Genomic DNA, 18,371 nt, shown 5'->3' on the forward strand with positions numbered 1-18,371 from the left:
CTCCTCGGTCCTCAGCGATGGATGGAGCCCTCCACACCAGGCAGAACAGAGGCAAAGTCAGAAGCAGCGGCAGTGGCGGGGAAGGAGCAGGCACCGTGACTGGCGGCACCGGGGCCCAGGGCTCCCCCGACGTCAGGGCAAGCTGTCTGTCCGTGCAGCTCTGGGGCCAGCCACTAGGTGGGCGTAGTCGGCTGTGATACGGGTACTTGGACACCTTTCTGTCCTGATGCTGGGGGTGAAGGGGGACAGGAGACTGAGTCATCAGGGACGGAACTAAGAGGCCAAGGAAACCTGGGAAGATGGGGAGATGACCGGAAGAGATGGGGCTCATGCTGGGGATACCAGGAGAGTGAACTGTCTAGGGAAGGTAGGCAAAGATGGGGAAAAATGAGTGACTGGATTCAGTGAGAGACTGATGAGGTGGCTTGAGGCCTAGGGAGGTACATGGAATAGGAAGGACTTGAGGGAGGGGGACACTGTTTGGGAAGCCGGTACCTAGCTGATACTTGTCTTTGGCTGCTGCTCGCTCCTTGGCATCAAAATACCAGACAGTGATGGCGTACCTGGAGATCAGAGCAGCCCCAGAGGGTGGTTAGAGATCACTTTTCTTCAATTCCAGCCACTATATCCACCCCCTGAGCCGCCCCCTCTTGGCACTCCATCACTTCCTAGTCACTTCAGGGGTCTGACAAGACTTTGCTGGCACGGGGGGAGCACCTGGGCACATTCCCAGAAGTATGGACCGTACCTGGTGGCATAGGCTGGTTTCACCTCATGGGGGTTCCGCCGATCAGACCAGAAAATGAGCAGCCGGTCAAAGAGTGGCTCAATGTTGGCTACCACGGGACGGCCCTCAGGGAATATCTGCAGCAGGCCGCCATGCACCTGAAGGCAGGCCAGAGGATGAGGCAGGAGGCTGGGAGTCCTGCCTAGAGCCCCAGCCTTGCACTGCCGGCCCCCAGGAGCCCAGCAGGGGGCATAATAACTGCACACATCACTCCCTCCCACCACTCAGGCTCTCAGAATAAGTGACAACCCAGAGTCTGCATCACCATGGAGATGGGCAGGAAGCTACTTAAGAAGACAGGAAGTGGGGCGGGGGAAGTGCTCGTTAGGCTGGGGGCTGGGCAGACAGCACCATTCCCCAAAGAGGGGGAACTGCCGCCACACAGTGAGCTGAAGAGGAGGTCCCATTTCCCAGAAAGAGCCATTGGGCACATTCCACCGCCCCCCAGTGGGTTGGGAAGAGGAAGGGGACAATGCTAGAAGCTGAGCTGGGAAAGGAAAATGCAATGGATGCACGCCACCCCACCCCCCACATCCTACCTTGACGTCCCAGTTCTGATTCAGGTAATAGATGCAGGTGATGCAGCGCCCATCGCCATGGGGATTGTCAACGTGTCTCACGTACCCCAGCCCGTTACCTGGGTAACATGCCACCATGGCCTGGCAGAGACGGATGGAGAGGGTTTACTGAGGCTAGCTGGCAGGGACTTTTGAGGAAGCAGCCATTACCTCCTCTTCCTCACCCCTCTCAGCCCCTCATCTTTCCTCAGGTGTCCTGGACTCCAAGGGTACCAGCACCCAGACTTTCTCCTTTTTCAGCCAAGCCTCCATCCACAAGAAACCTCAGCTCCTGGGCCTCAATAGCCCAACACACACACACACACACACACACACAAACACCCACAGCCCTACCCCCCGGGTCTGGCGCCGACATGCAGCTCAATGAGCAACTGAGGGCTTGGTTTTTTAAAGATAACCCGACCCCACGTCAGACATTTCACTAGGATAAAAGCAATTTAAACATTTCCTGGTCTGCAGGGATGTGGCCTCATAGCCCCACACTAGGAGTTCTCTCCTTGAGCTGTAGAGTTGGAATGACCTGGGACACTGATACCCAGGCCCACCGCAGAGGTTCTGATGTACTTGGTCTCAGGTGGAGCCTGGAATTTTTAAAGGTTCCCCAGGTAATTCTAATGTGCAGCAATGTTGAGAACCACTGACCTTAACTATAAAGAATACCCGGTAAATAATCTGTCTTCTACACAACTGAACAGGTACCAAAACCTAGAATGTGACCAGAACCTGAGATCTAATCCCAACTCCAAGGATAACCTGCCAAGTAGCCCTGGACAGTCTCATCACCTGAATGGGCCTCAAAACACCTCATCTGTAAAATGGGGCTAATAAACACCTTCGGTTTACAGCAGTAGCATAAACCCCTCCGAGAACATGACTTTGGAAGCTCCTGACCCCCACAGATCTGAGTCAGACCTTGTTCCAGGTCTCGGCTTCTGTGCGTACAGGTCTAGCCACAGGGTTCTCGCCTCCTCTCCTGGATAGCCACCACTGCCCTAGGCAGCCCTGGCCATCCTGAGTCCTGGGCCTAGCCACTCGGGGCCTGTTTCTCATCAGGTACCCAGCAAAATGATGGATGTGATGTGAGGAAAAGGGCCCAGGTGTTCCTGCAGACCTATCTCCTGGGTTCAAGTCTCAGTGCTGCCACATAAGCTGTGATGTTGGGCAGATGACTGAACTTCCCCGTCTCCAGTTCCTCATCCACAAGATGGAGCTAACAACTACTTTTTTGGAGATTTTGCCGGTTTTGCTCGAGGGTAGGGTGGGGTGGGGAAAGGGGTCCAGTGCTGCAACCTCTTCCCGCACAACCCATCCCCACAGCAGCCAGAGGCCCTTTACTCCAGCTCACCACTGCTCAAACCCCTTCAAGTTCCTCGCTGCATCCTAAGAGAACACAAATTCCTGACCACAGCCTCCAAGGCCACTAGCCTCATACACTATCTCCAGCCTCGAAATCCTCCTCACTCTTCTCTGACCAGGCCAAGCTCATCCTCAAGGCCTCTGCACCTGCCTGAACACTCTTCCACTGGTCCCCCTTGTTATTCAGGTCTCAGGACCAGGAGCACCTTGAGTCCTCTAGCTGAAGGCACCTGGGCTGATTTCCCATTCCATCCCTCTCAATGCAAAATCAGCACGGGTACTTGTTTACCTAGTACTGGCCCCTAGGGCCAGGCCTGTCTCCCTAGTGCCAAGGAGGTAGGTGCTGATTAAAAGCACTCCTCTGGGTCTCAGGGCCTCCATTCTGTCCTTCCGTGCACCCTCACAGGGTCTCCCACCATGCAGGCAGGGACACACTCTGTAGTCTGTCTGGGAGTGGGACTCCTGTGTGTGCGAAGGGTAGGCACAGGAACAGGCCCTTTAAGGCCCCCCTCCCCCCACATATACTCACCTGGGAGTGGGGCTGGGGGTGGCATCCTCCGGCCCCCGAGAAGCATCTACTTCCTGCCCCCACAAGGGAAAGGACCACAACCAGAGTAACAGGGAAACTTGCTCCTCACACTTCCACCTCCAGGAAGGGGCAGCTAGGATCACTGGGCATGCACACCGCCCCCCCCCCCCCAATCAGAATCCCAGGTCTCAGCCAACAGCAGCAGGCCCCACCTCCAAACTGCTCTTAAAGGGGCCTCCCGGGGTCACCTATGGTAGTCCTTGATGCCAGTGGGAGTCAATTCCCTCCCACCTGCAGGTCAACTGAGCAGAGGAACTAGGGAGAGGAGGAAGGCAAAAGAACACAGGAGCAGCACTCAGGGACCACCGAGAGGCAGGCTGTTACCAGCCGAAACCACACTGGTGATCTGAGCCCCCCCCCCCAGTGACCACCCCACACTGTCTTACTCCAGAGCCTGGGGAGGGAGCCCAGATGTTGCCCTCTGAAGGCGAGGAAGCCTGCAGTTGCTGCCTCACTGGGGCAGGGGAGGGTCTGAGAGGAACTCCAGTGGCTGGGTTGGCTCCTCCCCTCCCTTCTTAGTCCAGCCAGGCTTGTTCTTACCTCCCAGGGCTAAGAAGTCCACCCCACCACCCCTCCAGGGCCCTGCTCCCAACCACATCCAAGGCACCAAAGGAAAAGAGATCTGCGCCCTCTCCCCTCCCCTCCCCTCCCCTCCCCTCCTGAAATGGCCACAGCCTAGCTGGGGAGTTAACCTGGTTTTCCTATCCTGTGAATGAGCGAACGGAGGCTCAGAGAAGCATCCTGCCCTTGGCCACTCAACTCTTGTGGTCTCCCCACCAACCTCCCTCCTGTGAGGATGGGTGGCCCTGGGGAGAAGGTGCTGAACACCTTGTGGCTAGGGAGATTCCCACTGATCTCTCCTTCCCCTGGGAGGGGCCGCCTCTGGCCCTCCAGCTACCAAAGTAACAGGAGAGAGAGGGAAGCAGGACAAGTTCCAGCAGGGCTGGGGGGCTGGGGAAGCCAGTATGGCTTCGGCTCGGGGGAGCCCTAGTCCCCGAGCCAGCTCCAGCCTGAGACGGAAGCTGCAGAGACAGAACCCAAGACGGGATCTGAGGGAGGAGGGAGAGGACATCAGGAGCACAGCCTCATGCCTGCAGGGCAAAACACAGTCTGTGCCATCAACCCGGCATCACTGGTGCTGTGCAGTGGGCACTCCCTACAGGGCCTTGTCCAAACACCACCAAACCTTGGACTCAAGGCCAGGATCCTCACACCCCTCCATGAGGAGAATCAACATGTCAGCAGGCCAAAAGGCCCTACGGACTACTGTCTTGTGCAGGGCTCCTAACCCCAGGTTCTTGAATGGGCAGCTGGAGGCCCAGAAGGCCCTGATCACTGACCATAAACTCCAATCAAATGAGCATTTTTCTTAAGACGGGGTCTGTGGTTTTTGGCAGATTCTTAAAAAGGCCCAGGTTCCAAAACAAAAAATTAATAACTGCTACTCTAAAACAAGAGAAAGGGACCAAGAAAGAGATACAAGGACAGAGGATCAAGGAAACAGACCAGAGCCAGACAAGGATAAAGTGATGGAGAGACAGAACAAACAGGATGGAGAACAGGGTCTAGGATGGGGAGGGATGGGAAAGATGGGGACATAACCTCCACCTGGGCCGGCACACAGCCACCCCCAGAAAGCCGTCCGTGATGCAAATGCCACAGTACGGCATACAGTACACAATGTAGCCCAGCACCAAGCACAGTGGGCAGTGCCTCCTCCCTCAGCCCGGCATCGGCCTCACCACTGCCACCCTCCCCCCTCCACCTTCTGGTTCTCCTACCCGGGAGACAGGACAGACAGACCAGAGACAGACAATGGACAGGACGGACCAGACATACACGAGTAGATGAAAAAATAAGGGAACAGGGAAGAACAAAGACAGGGGCAGACAGACAGGTACAGACGGCAGAGGCAGAAACCTGTGCCTGTCTACACGGAACATTCTTGGTCTAGGATCCATGGACAGACATCAGGCGGCTGTGAACCCCACCATGGCCCATGCACAGATGTGGGGCTATGACTGTCAGCACCTCTCCTCAGGTTCCTCAAGAGGATCCCTGGCAAAGTCAAGAACCATGGTGACTACGGGCCAAACCCATGGTTTATAGGTACACAAACTAAGGGCACAGGGAGTGAGAGCCCAAAGTGAGCTCCAACAGTCCCTGCGCCAGAGCTGCCTGAACTCTGCTGTGACCCCACAAGCCTGTCTCCAAACCCACTGGTGCTCAGAGCGCTAGGCGTCCAACAAGTGCTGGGCAGCCCCCCACCCCACCGCCCGGTCCCTGCAGCCTCACCTTGGTGCGCCCATTGATGACGTAGCTGCCCAGCCTCCCAGCACAGTGGCGGATTACAGCATCCACGTGGGCCATGAGGGCACCGATGCTTCGGCAGCCTGGCTCATGGCCTTCCACCCAGGCAATCTGGTCCCCACGGATGCTGCGTGGCGGGATAGCCCGCTGGCTCACTAGCTGCCCATCACGCAGGCGCCCGCCCCGCTTCAGGGCCTCCACCTCTGCCAGCACTTGGCCACCAAGTGCCGCCCCCAGGAAGCTGTCCTTGACGCAGATGCCATAGTACCGCATGCAGGGCACAATATAGTCCAGGGCCAGGCGCTCAGGCGCAGCGGGCAGCACCTCCTCCCTCAGCCCGGCGCTGGCCTCACCACTGCCACTGCTGCAGCCCTCCCCCTCTGCCTCCGCCTCCTGGTTCTCCTGCCTGGCCCAGGGCCGCTTGCTGGGGGCAGGGGCATCCCCACCATCCTCTGCCCATTTCCGTTTGGGGGCCTCGGGCCGGGCGCCCTGGGCTGCCAGTCGCTGGCACCCCTTGGTGACCAGTGCCGCAGCACCCTCACTCTGCAGCGGCCGCAGCTCGCCGCCATCCTGCCCACCGAAGCCCTCCCGCAGGGGGCTGGCTGTGGTGGAAGTAGCTGTGGCTCTGGGGGTCCCACTCCCCGCCGAGGCCTCACCAGGCCCTCCTGGACGGTGGTAGGAGGACAGCAGGGGACAGGGCAGGTAACTCTCCACCCCCATCCTGGCCCTGCTAGGCTCCAAGGGCTCTGACACCGAACCCGGCAACTGAGGGAGAGCCTGACTCAGGGGCTGCGGCTGGCACGGGCTGTCCATGGCAGCAGTGTCTTCATCCCCCGCGCATGGAGGGCACGGCCCAGGCCCATGGTGCCACCCTCCTCCACCTCCTCCTCCTCCACTTGATGCAGCCGGGGGCCGGGGCGGCTGGGCCTGGCGTGGGGCAGGATGAGGCAGGGCAGATGGCAGAGGCTTTTCTCGTGCCCTGGGGGTGCTTGCTGGTCCCCAAGTCCTCTGCTGTCCCTAGGGGCTTGGGAAGGGACCTGTCACGGTGGCTGGAGAGAGAAAGAGAGAGAGAGGAGAGAGAAAAAAGGATGTGAGAAGAGCTACAGGGAAGAGGGCTGGGGGGGGGGTGGGGAGTGGCAGGGGCAGTAGATAGGAAGACAGACTTAGCTACAAAGACCCCAAAACCTGAGGCCACGTGGGGAAAAAGACTCTGGGACTTGGGTGGAATCACTAAGAGACAAGGGGCAGTAAGGGGGCAGCTGGAGGAGTGAGACTGGGTAGATGACCCACAGGCAGAGGACTGCAGTGGGAGCTGTGAGCGAGAGACATCCTCAGACAGACACAGACCCACAGACAGAAAAGAAGGAGGGGACTTGAAGTAGAAAGGGATGGCGGAGTGGGAAGTAGGAGAGTTAGAAACAAACAGACCGGGGGCGGGAGGGGAAATCTGCCTGGAAGACACAGAGGGAATGTGGGGATCTACAGACCGTGGAAACTGGGGGGTCCAGAGACAGAAACACACACCGGAGAAGAGCAGGGAAGAGTGGACCTGAGACAGCCGGGCAGAACCCAGCCCAACAGGAGGAAGCCCGTTAGGGGCTGACACACACCCAGACGGAAGGGAGGTCCTGAGACAGACAGACGGAAGGGACCCGTGGGAGCAGGGTCCACAGCGACAGAGGGAAGGGTGGAGGAGGGCTCATGCACTCGGGGAAAAGACGACGGAAAAAGCGCCCCCCTCCCAAGTCCCTTCGGTGCGGGTCCTGGGGCCCCTCGGGGCACAGCAGGAGACGAAGACAAGGCCTAAGGACCGTTGGAACCCCGTGTCCCCACCCCTCCCCTCCCCCTCCGCCCGCTCCCCCCCCCAACCCCCCCAACGGCCGGCGCTTAATATGCCCGGCGCGCGTTCCCTCCCCCACGCCCCACCCCCACACTCCCCAGGGTCGCCAGGCTTCGCCACAGAGTGCTGGGCGCGCGCCCCCGCACCCCGCCCGGCTCGCGCCGGCGCCCGGCCTCAAGCGCCTTCTCCGCCCCGCTCCATGCCCTCCCCGCGGTATCCTCACCGAGGTTTTTCCTCCGGCCCCGGCGCCGCCGTTTGTGCCAGCCGCCCTGCGCCGCACAGCGCGCCATACCCCGCCCCCACCACCCGCGACGCTCCGCCCCCGCCTCGCCCGGTGGGCACGTGACCGCATCCGGGCGGAGGAGACCAGGGCTTGCGCAGGCGCGAGCCGCGTGGGGCGGGGCGAGGAAATTCAGAACACCCTCTCCCTCGAGAAAGGGGAAAAGGATCAGTCGCCGACGCAAGGTTTTTATGCACTCTCCGCTCCGCCCCTTCTGCGCGAGAGGAGGAACGCAGTTAGGAAGGGCTGGATCCGGTGGGGGAGTTTCGGCGCATATTATGCCAAGCGAGTGGGAGGGGTATGCAAATATGTCTATTTACATAGACAGGCCCGCCCCCTTGGAGCCGAGAACGCGGCGGAACGATGAGTAGCAGGGTAGGGGAGCGGCATACGGATCATCGGTATTATTTACATGGACAGCTCCGCCTTCTCACAGCCCAAGAATAGGAATATTGAGAAACGTCTGCGCAATTAGTTGGGAAATGTATGTAAATTTGCACGACAGTAAGTAATTTACATAAGGACTTTTTATAACGGAGGAAAAAAAGAGCGGAACGTCCTTGAGAGAAGGGAAGAAGAACCAGAAGGGACGTGCAAACATTCTGACCCGCTCCACCCTGCCCCATCGGCACAACTGTGTGGCGCCCGAATAAAACAACCTAGGAAAGCTACTCAGAGAAGACATTTGCATGACAGCCTCGAGTCTCTGGACGACCTGACCTGGGAGGACTATGCAGATGAAGTCATTTAAATGCCCCACCCCCTCCGCCAGCACCCAGGCTGAGCAGGGACTCAGGCCTCCCGTGAGGGTGGTTTAAGGCCAAATTGGGGATGGGAGAGCAGTTGGGAGTGTCCTCAGTGGGCTGCACCTGTCCCTGGCAGACCATGTGCGGGTGTCAGAGGTTCACCTGGACACAGGAGGCAACACACACTGATCTCAAATATGCACAGGAGTCCCGGTGGCACAAAAGCCCACACAGTCTTCAGGGGCACACACAGGGTTCATGGTCACACACAAGTGTATCAAAGGAGTCAAATGCACAGCAAAACACACACAGACCTCAAGGGCACACAAACACAGTCACACACTAAATAGACACTGCCTCAGACTTTCAGGCATCAGACATGCATAGCTATCACCCACCGGGCCCAGACCCAGGGCTCAACTACAGGCCTGAATTCTCATTCCCTAGCTTTGGTGTCCCAAACAACGCCAGCCTCACAGACACAATCACCAAGGACACAGAGTAGTCATAAGCAACGGTGTCACACACACAAGCAGCACACATTCCTACAGATCCCATCACACCCATCACAGAGGGACATTAGTGTTACGTATGTGGGCAAACTCCCTCTACAACAGACACCTGAGCCATGGAGTCATGGTGGACCCCCATACCATGTCCAACCCAAAAACATGGCCCCCAAACACCGTCAGTGACCTCTTTTGCCCCCCCCTCCCTCCCCACCACCCCAAAATGATGGAGGCTATGAAACAGGTGTAAACAATGCTTTATGGGGGTGGGGTGGGGACAGGACAGGCCTCCAGGTAAGGTAATAAATAACACGTACTCGCAATGGCAGGGCCAGGGGAGCTGAGGCCAAATGGCCCTGGTCGCGGGCTTTGGAAACTCTTTGAGTATGGTTAAGGGTTCAGGGGAAGAGGGGTTAGCCAAGACAGAGGAAGCAGCAGCAGGTACGGATTCCCCCTTCCCCCGTGGCTCAATCTTGCCCCTCAGCCAGGCCCCACCAGGCCAGGGAAGGGGGACAGGTGGCGGGGCAGCTTCTCTGGGGCCAGGTCAGGTGAGGGGCTCAGCCTCCCAGGGCCTGGGTCTGGGCCCCAGCCAGAAGGACAGGGCTGGTCCTGGAGAACGGGTGAGCTGAAAGAAAAGTGTGCCGTGAAGTGGAGGGATCTTAGGTCTGTCGGCTGGTGTCTGTCTCATTTCTGGGTATCTTCCTGCCCGCCTATCTGTGCCTGTCTGTCCATACTTTTCTCTTTCTCCCAAAGTTTCTACATTGTCTGACTTTCTGTTTCTTGTCTGCAGGTACTTTGGGGCTCTAGAGCTGAGGGCACGTGCATCTCCCTGTTTACTTGCCTTAGAGAGCTGCCTCCTTGAGTCTGTAGAGGGGCATCTCAGTGTCTACATTCTGTGTCCCCACCTTTGCACTTCTGTGTTCCTCTGTGTTCCTGGATCATCCAGGCTCTAGGTCTCATTCCCGTGCTTTCCAAACCGAGGAGACACATCAGTTCCTGTTTTGTAGTTATCTGCAGATAGCATTACCTGGGAGCTTCTAGAAATCCCCAGATCACTTCAGAATCTCTGGGGTAAGGCCCAGGCATCAGTATCTTTTAAAGCTCTCCAGGTGATTCCAATGTGTACAACTGCATTAGTGGGTTGGGAAATCAGTTTGGTGGGCCTTGAGCAATTGTTGTAACAGAATAAAATAGAAAATATCATAAAAATTAAAATGTTAACATATTAAAAAAAAAAAAAAAAAAGAAAATTTCAGAGTGCTTCATATCTTGGTCCATAGCGACTGAAAGCAGATGGGTGGGGGCCAGAAGCTGGGGAGAATGGAGAATGAATGCTTAAAGGGTATGGGGTTTCCTTTTAAGGGTGATGAAAATGCTTTGAAACTAGACAGAGGTGGTGGTTGCATAACCTTGCAAATGTACTAAATGCCACTGAATTGTACGCTTTAAAAATGGCTAAATTTGTTGTGTGGATTTCACCTCAATTTTAAGAGAAAGAATATTAATACTAGAACATGTGTTTTAGTTTTATACGTGTGTGACTGTATTAGATCAACAAATAAAGTATATTTCCTCCTGTAGAGTGCAATCAACAAAGTTTGAAAATGCAGTCTTATTACATTTGATTCACTGAGGGAAAACCCTGAAACAGACTCAAAACTAAGCTCTGAGGCGAAGAGTACACACCCATCTGATTCTACATAGCCCAGAGTCTTTAAAATGGATAAGAAGAAGAAAAATAATAAACAGCCCTCGTTTATCAAGTCTTAGTTTACTGACTGTCAGGCCCTGTTCTAAGCACTTTACATGAATTAACTTAATCTTCTCAACACTCACATGAGGTGGGTACTATCATTAGCCCCATTTACAGATGAGGAAACCAAGGCCCAGAGAGGTTAAATAATTTGCCCAGAGCTATGAAGTGACAGAGTTGGAGTATAAACACAGGCAGCCCAGCTCTGGAGTCTGTGATCTATCACCTTCTCAGGTGGGTTAGACAAACACCATACAGATAACAATGATCAACTCTGTCAGTTGAACTGAACGCTTTGAAAAGGAGGGGCAGTTGTGCGACCGCCCATCTAGAGGGAGTGACCCCATTTGGGAAGCCTATGAAGGTTCCCTGCAGGAAGAGGCATTTTAGCAGAGACCTGATGGTGAATGGGAGTTGGTGCCAGAAGGGAGGAGAGGCACAGCAGATGCAGAGGCCTGCAAGGAAAAGAGCCCTGCCCGAAGAGCTCATCCTTGACTCCTCTCTCACACATTCCATATCCATGCATCAGGAAATTATGTTGGCTCTGCTCTCAAAGTACATATATCCAAAGTCTAACCACTTTGCTCCACAGCCATCCTGGAGCTGCCAGTGGCTGTGGGGTGGAGGGTGTGGTGGGCATGAAGCACAGAGACAAGAATTGTCAAGACATACACACCCGCAGAGAGGTGGGGACAGGACCAAATCCTGTAGGAACTTTCAAGCCTGTCAAGGACTTTGGACCAAGCACAGGGGAACAAGCATGGCTTCCTGGAGGAGGGGGAGGAGGTTACCAGAAAAGAGAGGGAAGGAATCAGATTTGTGATTTAGGAAGACCTAGTGACTACATGAGGAGGGGACAAGCCTGGAGACACAGATCAGGGAGGGTACAAACCTATTCACTTTGCAACCCCTCCTCCGCCCTCACCCTGATCCTGTCCATCATCGTCTCTCACCTTGACTTTGGAGTGGCCTACTCACTGGTCTCCAGGCAACCACCCCTGCCCCCTTCAGTCTCTCTATATGCAGCCAGAGGGGCCCTGTGAACACCTGAGTCAGATCTTATCCCTTCTCTGCTCAGAGGCCTCCTATAGCTCTCATCCCACCCAGCGTATAAGCCAGGGTCCTTGCCGTGGCCCGCAAGGCCCTAACTCATCTGCTTCGTCCCACCCCAACCTCATCTCCAGCTCACCTACTCCCCGGCACGCGCGCACGCGCACACACTCCACTCCAGCCACGCTGGCCTCCTTGGACTTCCTCACCCAGGGGAGGAGGCAGGACCTCACCTCAGGGCTTCGTACTGGCTGTTCTCTCTGCTTAGAACACTCTTCCCCCAGGTCCCCACGTGACCCCTCCCTCAGCTCCTTCAGGTCTTTGCTCAGATGTTACCTTCTCAGTGAGGCCTCCCCTCATCATCCTATTAAACACTCCACCCCTCCACCTCCCCTCCCTCCTTGATTCTTCTCCATAGCTCTTACCGCCCTGCCTACTATACAGTTTGCTTGTGTATCTTGTTTATTGTCCATCTCCTCCACGAAGGCAGGGATTTTTGTCTGTTTTCCCCACTGTTGTAGCCCCAGTGCCGGGAACAGGGCCTGGCGCAGAGTAGGCACTCAACAAACATTTGATGAATTATGAATGGGAGGGTCAGAGATGCAGGGCAGAGAGCCGGCGGTGGGATGGGAAGGACGGGTGGTTTCCCAGGGCTGGGAAGGTGGCCCCTTTAACTCAAGTGTTCTTGTGTCTTTCTTCCTCACTCTGTTTCTCTTGTCATCTCTCCTTTTCTGTGTCTCTGTCTCTGCTCCGTACTCCCCTTTGCCAGGAGACCAGCCCTGCAGCCCGAGTCCCCAGTATCCCACCTGGCTCTGCAGGTCTCAGCAGCTGCAGGGCTGAGGGGCCACGGCCTGGGCACTCCGAGGCTGCCGCAGCTGGCGAAGGGAGGCGTCACCATATTGAATGCCGGAGCCCATCCTCTCGGGGTCAAGCTCACCTGGGGGAAGCGGAGAGGTGAGGACTGGTCCCTTGGAAACCCCTGGACCCTGCCTTCCACTCCCACTCCGGGGAGTTGGGGGCCTCACCTGAGTCGATCTTGTTCAGAATGGTGCGGGCACACTTCAGGAAAGCCTCCTCCACGTTCTCACCCGTGAGAGCACTAGTTTCCAGGAACATTAGCTCTGGGGGGGCAGACACTCGGAAGGTCAGGGCCTCAGTCAGTCCCCATCCTCCACTCCAACTCTGACCTGCTGCCTCTTGTTCTGTTCCTCAAACGTTCCATCTTTGCCTTCACTCTGGGCCTCCGTACATGCTGTTCCCCTGCCATGAATGCCCCCTTCCCCAGGTACCCACCGAGCTCTTCTTTCAGAGCTCAGCTCACATCTCCTCCTCCAGGAAGTTCTCCTGACCTCCCAGGATGAGTCAGGTGCCTCCTCTGGGCTCCCACAGACCCTTGTGCCTCCCCGCTCCCAGCCCTGACCTCTTTGGGCTGTCACTATCTGGAAATGGTCCTCCCCCTGGCCCCCGGACTGTGAGGCCATGAGAGCTGGGTCCAGGGCTGTCTTCATCACTGTGTCCCCAGCACCATCTAGCACAGGCCCACCACAGTGCACCCACCAGCCATGCGACAGCCATCTCACAGTAAGTAAGAGCCAGGATTCAAACCCACATCTTTCTGATGGCAAATCCTCTAAACCTGCAGGTTACAAACTGGAGGAACATGGACAGACCCTAAGCCAGCAGATTTTGGCCAAAATGATGTTTTCAAATGAGTTTAGATCTGCTTACCTTTTGATGTTGTTGTTATGTTCACTAGTTTATTTTTTAGATTCCACATATAAGTGATACCAAACAGTATTTGTCTTTCTCTGTCTGACTTATTTCACCTAGCATAATGCCCTCCAAGTCCATCTATGTTGCTGCAAATGGCATTATTTCATTCTCTTTTACAGCTGAGTAGTATTCCATTGTGTACATATATATATACCACATCTTCTTTATCCATTCCTCTGTTGATGGACACTTAGGTTGCTTCCATATCTTGGCAATTGTAAATAATGCTGCTATGAACATTGGGGTACGTGTATCTTTTCGAATTAGTGTTTTTGTTTTTTTCAGATCTATACCCAGGAGTGGGATTGCTGGGTCACATGGTAGTTCAATTTTAGTTTTTTTGAGAAACCTCCACACTGTTCTCCATAGTGGCTGCACCAATTTACATTCCCACCAACAGTGTAGGAGGGTTCCCTTTTCTCCACATCCTTGCCAACATTTGTTATTTGTGGTCTTTCTGATGATAGTATCCTTGCATACCTTTCGATGTAGCTGTCAGTCTTGTCTACTCCCCTAACGCCAGTGCCTGCTAACCTGGGGTCTACCCTGTCCCCTCTCCCTTGCTCACAAAATGTACCCGTCCCCTAGGGCCATCAGAGTTTGCAATCTCCACCTTATACCAATACCCTGTGCTGCCTCCCCATAGTGGGCGAAACCTTCTTAGCAGCCAACGTGAATCAAGCGCCCATCCATCCAGGCAGTGCTGAGAACTCCCCATGGACCACATCCCTTAAGCATCACGCACTATGTGAAGCAGAAACGCTGTGATCCCAGCTTTCCAGGTGAGGAAACTGAGGACCAGAGTGGTCACACAGCTCGCAATGTGGCAACACCCAGATTTGAACCCAGACCTCTAAATCTCCACATTCCCCTGCTGGGCAGAGCAACAGAGAGCCAGGAGGCCCACGGGCCCCACTGTATAGCCCCCCGCACCCAGCCCTCACCGTTCTCCTGGGCAAAGCGGGAGGCCTCCAGGAAAGTGACCTCACGCTCCAGGTCCAGGTCCTTCTTGTTGCCACAGAGAATGACCACGATGTTGGGGCTGGCCAGCGTGCGGGCGTCCGTCAGCCAGGCGGCCAGTGAGTTGTAGGTCTCCCGGCTGTGGAGAAGGGAACCAGGAGGGAGGCGGACGTGGGTGGGGGGCAGCCCAGGCCCCGCCCCGCCCCACTCCGTGCACCCACCTGGTGATGTCATACACCAGCAGGGCTCCAGCCGCCCCTCGGTAGTAACTCCGTGTCACCGACCTGTGGGGCCAGGGGGACCCAGTCACCCCCGAGGCTGGGGTGTGCCCCAGGACTGCCCCCCTCTGCGGAGAGAGACTGGTGGTTCGGAGGCCCCCCTTCACTGCTGGCCCATCACCCTAAACCCGGCCGTGGTCTACAGTTTCTCTCACTCGCGGTCTCTCTGTTTCCCTCAATCTCTATCGCACTTAGCTGCCTGCCTCCGCCTCAGTCTCTCCCTACCTTTTTTTTCAGTTTTTCATTTTTTAAAATTTTTTGGCCGTGCCACTTGGCTTGTGGGATCTTAGTTCCCTGACCAGGGATTGAACCTGGGGCCCCAGCAGTGAAAGCACTGAGTCCTAACTACTGGACGGCCAGGGAATTCCCTCTCCCTACCTTTGACTCTCTCTGTGTCCCTGTCTTTCTGCACCTCTTCATTGGTCTGTGCCTTTCTGTCTCTTGTGTACATGTGTATCTTTAATTCTCTATTTCTCTCCATCTCTGTTGCTCTGGCTCTGTCATCCTCACCCTTTCCCATTCATTCATTAGTTCATTCAACATTTTCTGTCATCCCCCCTTTGCCCAGTCCTAGCCAAGCACTACACAACTACATCCGCTTGGCCCTCTCCTGCTCTGTTTGGGGGAGGCCCCCTTCCCAGAGTGGCCGACTGTCTGCTCCTCCCTGGAACAGGCTGGGTCCCTCTGGAACTCATGCAATCATGCCGCAAGCATTTATGGAGCACTTACTGCCAGCCCGGTGCACGTCGTACACCTATCTCCCCTCCACCCTCTCTCAGTCTCTATCTCTGTGCACCTCACGCAGAGAACTCACACACAAATATTAACTCAGCAGCTACTCAGTGCTGCCCAGGGACCACGCTTCCCCATGGACTGGATTCCCCTATTTCTCTCTCCCTGCTGTCTGTTTCTCAGACTCAGGGTTTCCATGTGTCTGTCACCTTTTCTGCAGAGATGTCCTGAAGACATACTGTGTGCTGAGTCCTACACATTTCCCTCTCCCCCCAAAACATCCATTTCTGCATCTCTCTGGCCACCCTTGTCCTACTCCCCCTGTCTCTCACCTCTGTTTCTCTTTGAGTCTCCTTATCTCCCTTCTCTTTCTCTTCTCTCTCAATCTGTCTCTCTTTCTCTCTCCCTTCCTGTTTGTATCTCTCTTTCAAGTTTCCTTTTCTGTTTTAGTCATTCTCTGTCATTCTCTACCCCTCGCCCCACCCCAAGCATCTCCTTGTCTCCAGGCCTCGTTTCTCCCTGGGGACAAGTCTCCGTCCCTCCAGCCACATGGGTCTATTCCACAAAGTCTCGCTAGGGTCTGTCGTCCCTCCCTGGCCCTCTCACCCTTCATTATGCTTCCTTCTCAATCTCTTTTTCTCATTGTCTCCGCCGTCCTCTCTCCAAGATGCCTTCTTTCTTTGACTACATGGACCTGCTCATCACACTCTTTCTCTCTCTCTCCCTCTACCTTGCCTGCCCTCTCAGCGTCTCCTTGCTCCTGTCGTTATGTCTCCAGGTAACTCTGCACACCTCTATCCCTCCTCTCTCCTCCCCTCTCCCCTACCTTGTCTCCATGGGGGCCCAGCCCACCTACCGAAACCGCTCCTGGCCGGCTGTGTCCCAAATCTGTAGCTTCACGGTCTTCCCACCCACGTTGACCACCCGAGATCCAAACTCCACGCCGATTGTGTGGTTGGAGTCCTGTTTGACTGGGAGTGGGAGGGGAGAAGAGGCAGTGCGGGGGCTCAGAGGATTCCCTGTCCTCCAAGGCCTCCTCAGCCTGTACAAACCCATTCTCATTGCTGGGGTGACTGAGGCTCAAGGAGGACCTAGCAAAGAGCATATACCAAGGTAACGACCAGGCAGCCAGCACTGGAGTTGTACCTCTGGCCAGCCCTGCCCCTGCCCACCCCGGCAGCTGCCTACTTGCCCACACCATGGCCATGCCCACAGTTTAGTGCTCCCAGGACCACTGTCAGAAACTCACACTTATTCTCAATGAACTGATGAAGGAGACATGATTTGCCCGTTCCTGCACTGCCAATCACCAGGAATTTGAAGAGGAAGTCTGAGCAGATGGAGCCGAATTCAAGGAAACCCATGCAGAGAGAAAGATAGACATGAAAAGATGGAATCCAAAGACCATCACAATTATGGGGAGAGAACAGACACAGACAGATACAGAACAGTGGGTAACAACTGTAATGGATAATTCTTATATAGTGCTTACCACATACCAGGAACAGTTTTAAAGGTCTTTACTTACATCAACAACTCAATCCTCAGGAAAATTCTGTGAGGGAGGTATACTAATAATTATCCCCATTTTCCAGATGAGGAAACTGAGGCCAGAAAGGTTAACTGACTTGTCCAAGATCCCACTACTAGGTAGAGCTGGGATTCAAACCCAGACCAACTGGCTCCAGAGTCCAAGATCTTAGCTATTACCTTGCTAAAGCCTCTTGAAAACCATTTTATCAAGGACTACAATCTTGCCCTTGCCCCCCACAACTCACCTCCTACCACTTTGATTCATTCACTCCACTCCAGCCTCTGGCCTTTAGTCTACTCCCTGAAGATGACAAGCTGGTTCCTACCTGAGGGTCTTTGCATTGTTCCCTCTGCTTTTCTCTGTTTGTTGAATGAATGCCGCTCCCTCTGACCCCTAAACCAGTGCTCCTTTTACCGCACCCTGTTCTCCTACTTCCTATCTATCCATCCATCTAGATTTTCCATTTCTCAGTCCCTCCATCCCTCCCTCAGCCCAAGGCCCTACCCCTATTCTCAAGCTTAAGCCCCACCCCTTGCCATTAGCCCCACCGCCTAGTTAAAGGACAACTCACCCCCAACCGCATTCCAGACCTCTCCCAGAGCAATCCCCGGGTCCAGAGCATCCCTTCAGCGTCGCCCCAGCCCATCAAGGTTGATCCCTGCCATTCACACAATCAGCCCCGCCCCATCTACTCAGGCTCCGCCCAGACACATTAAGGCTCACCCTTTCCCTCAAGACCTACCATGATCCATCAGGACTGTTTCCCTCAAATCCCGCCCCAGATCTATTTCGCCCAGACACCAGACCCTCAGGCTCCGCCCAAACTGATTAAGCTCAGCCTCAGACCCACTAAACCCCTCCCAGCATCAACTAGGCCCTGCCCCATAATACCTGACCCCGCCCCTGATATATAAAGCCCCGCCCCATACCCACAGGCCGCATCCTTTCTGGGCCCAGACCCCAGACCCCAGCTTCTGCCCACCACCCTCACCGTAGGTCTCAGCCATGACTCGGTCGCGGCCGCTTAGGGCCGCAATATGGCGACGCGGCCGCGCCTGCTCCTCGGCTGGCAGCCGCTCCACACTCGGGCTGCAGCCCCGGCTCCTTCCTACTCCCCGGGCCGGCGCCGCCACTTCCGCCTCCACCCCCCTCCGGCGCGACCCGCTAATGCTGCGGGACACCAGGCCACGCTTCCCAAGACAAGGATTGGCGGACTCTGCAGGCAGGGGGCGGGACAAAAGCGCAGATTGGTGGTGAGAGAGGGGCAGGGCCTAAAGGGGCGGGACCAATACGAGC

General features: G+C 55.6%; 2 protein-coding genes across 3 annotated transcripts; both read right to left on the bottom strand.

The window, feature by feature from the left end:
* Positions 1-27: 27 nt before the first annotated feature.
* EGLN2 (egl-9 family hypoxia inducible factor 2) lies at positions 28-7,791 on the bottom strand. Its single transcript, XM_059904360.1, has 6 exons — positions 7,684-7,791; positions 5,606-6,669; positions 1,327-1,446; positions 749-885; positions 496-563; positions 28-229 (listed from the first exon to the last, which is right to left on the bottom strand). Exons 2-6 carry the CDS (start codon positions 6,431-6,433, stop codon positions 174-176), a joined length of 1,209 nt encoding a protein of 402 aa, XP_059760343.1. The 5' UTR covers positions 6,434-6,669; positions 7,684-7,791; the 3' UTR covers positions 28-173.
* A 1,444-nt stretch (positions 7,792-9,235) lies between these two features.
* On the bottom strand, positions 9,236-18,236 carry RAB4B (RAB4B, member RAS oncogene family). Of its 2 annotated transcripts, XM_059904638.1 has the most exons (8): positions 18,067-18,236; positions 16,791-16,871; positions 16,398-16,512; positions 14,753-14,815; positions 14,516-14,670; positions 12,824-12,919; positions 12,605-12,735; positions 9,236-9,620 (listed from the first exon to the last, which is right to left on the bottom strand). In XM_059904638.1, exons 1-7 carry the CDS (start codon positions 18,080-18,082, stop codon positions 12,620-12,622), a joined length of 642 nt encoding a protein of 213 aa, XP_059760621.1. In that variant the 5' UTR covers positions 18,083-18,236; the 3' UTR covers positions 9,236-9,620; positions 12,605-12,619. The 2 variants fall into 2 exon arrangements, with proteins under 2 accessions (XP_059760621.1, XP_059760622.1); XM_059904639.1 differs by lacking the exon at positions 14,753-14,815.
* Positions 18,237-18,371: the final 135 nt, after the last annotated feature.

The sequence above is a fragment of the Balaenoptera ricei genome, chromosome 19 (assembly GCF_028023285.1).
Source record: "Balaenoptera ricei isolate mBalRic1 chromosome 19, mBalRic1.hap2, whole genome shotgun sequence".
In the NCBI taxonomy this organism is placed as follows: Eukaryota; Metazoa; Chordata; class Mammalia; order Artiodactyla; family Balaenopteridae; genus Balaenoptera; species Balaenoptera ricei.

Coding starts and splice junctions, on each gene's coding strand:
- EGLN2 (XM_059904360.1), bottom strand. CDS start 6,433: ATGGACAGCCCGTGCCAGCCGCAGCCCCTGAGTCAGGCTCTCCCTCAG. Junction 1,447..5,605: donor TCATCAATGGGCGCACCAAG/GTGAGGCTGCAG, acceptor CGTCTCTGCCAG/GCCATGGTGGCATGTTACCC. Junction 886..1,326: donor ATCAGAACTGGGACGTCAAG/GTAGGATGTGGG, acceptor GCCTGCCTTCAG/GTGCATGGCGGCCTGCTGCA.
- RAB4B (XM_059904638.1), bottom strand. Junction 14,816..16,397: donor GCCGGCCAGGAGCGGTTTCG/GTAGGTGGGCTG, acceptor CTGGCCCCACAG/GTCGGTGACACGGAGTTACT. Junction 14,671..14,752: donor CTGGTGTATGACATCACCAG/GTGGGTGCACGG, acceptor CCTTCTCCACAG/CCGGGAGACCTACAACTCAC.